The 877-nt window shown below is 63.1% G+C and overlaps 1 protein-coding gene across 4 annotated transcripts in view; it reads left to right on the top strand.

The window, feature by feature from the left end:
- Window positions 1–877, top strand: part of FLOT2 (flotillin 2) — a 17,794-nt gene that overhangs the window by 15,063 nt on the left and 1,854 nt on the right. For all 4 annotated transcript variants that reach the window (XM_010861396.1, XM_010861394.1, XM_010861395.1 and 1 more), the window contains 2 exons: window positions 17–231; window positions 644–827. In XM_010861396.1, the coding sequence (XP_010859698.1) occupies window positions 17–231; window positions 644–827 (399 nt within the window). The remainder of the gene's footprint in view (window positions 1–16; window positions 232–643; window positions 828–877) is intronic.

The raw sequence follows: 877 nt of genomic DNA on the forward strand, positions 1-877 counted from the left end.
CCCTCCCCCGCCACAGACGGCTGAGGCCCAGCTGGCTTATGAGCTGCAAGGGGCACGTGAACAGCAGAAGATCCGGCAGGAAGAGATTGAGATCGAGGTCGTGCAGCGCAAGAAGCAGATTGCCGTGGAGGCGCAGGAGATCCTGCGCACCGACAAGGAACTCATCGCCACGGTGCGCTGCCCCGCCGAGGCCGAGGCCCACCGCATACAGCAGATCGCAGAGGGCGAGAAGTAGGTGCCGCTGGGGGCCCCCGCTTTAGTCTGGCTCCTCTGCCACCTGGGCACCCCCTCCACTCCTGGCCAAGCTTGGAGGCCCCCACGCCTGCTTCCTCACTGGGAAGTAGGGTTAACCCGCCTGCCCCATGGGATTGTTGTTAGGAAGACTGAATTAGGTGCTAGAGGTTTAAGGGCCTGATGTGGTGCTTGGCACAGAGGGCACCCAGGTAGGTCCCCTCTCCAATCTGGCCTCTTGGAGCCAGTGCCCTCTTCCAGGCCAGAGCCAGAAGGCCAGGGCACTGCCCTCATGGGTCCCTCACCCCTGACACCTGCCAAAGTGGGGGACTCGAGGGTTCGCTGGCCCCCAGGCAAGGCTTAAGGGACCCCTGGCACTTCCCACTGACCCTGCCCACCCGAACTCCCCCAGGGTGAAGCAGGTCCTCCTGGCTCAGGCAGAAGCAGAGAAGATCCGCAAAATCGGGGAGGCAGAGGCGGCAGTCATTGAGGCAAGGGGCAAGGCAGAGGCTGAGCGGATGAAACTCAAGGCTGAGGCCTACCAGAAATACGGAGATGCAGCCAAGATGGCCTTGGTGTTGGATGCCCTGCCCCGGGTAAGGCTCCCACCCAAGGCTGGGACTGGCTGGGCAAGTGCTGGACTTCT

The sequence above is a fragment of the Bison bison genome, unplaced genomic scaffold (assembly GCF_000754665.1).
Source record: "Bison bison bison isolate TAMUID 2011002044 unplaced genomic scaffold, Bison_UMD1.0 scf7180017864472, whole genome shotgun sequence".
NCBI lineage: Eukaryota > Metazoa > Chordata > Mammalia > Artiodactyla > Bovidae > Bison > Bison bison.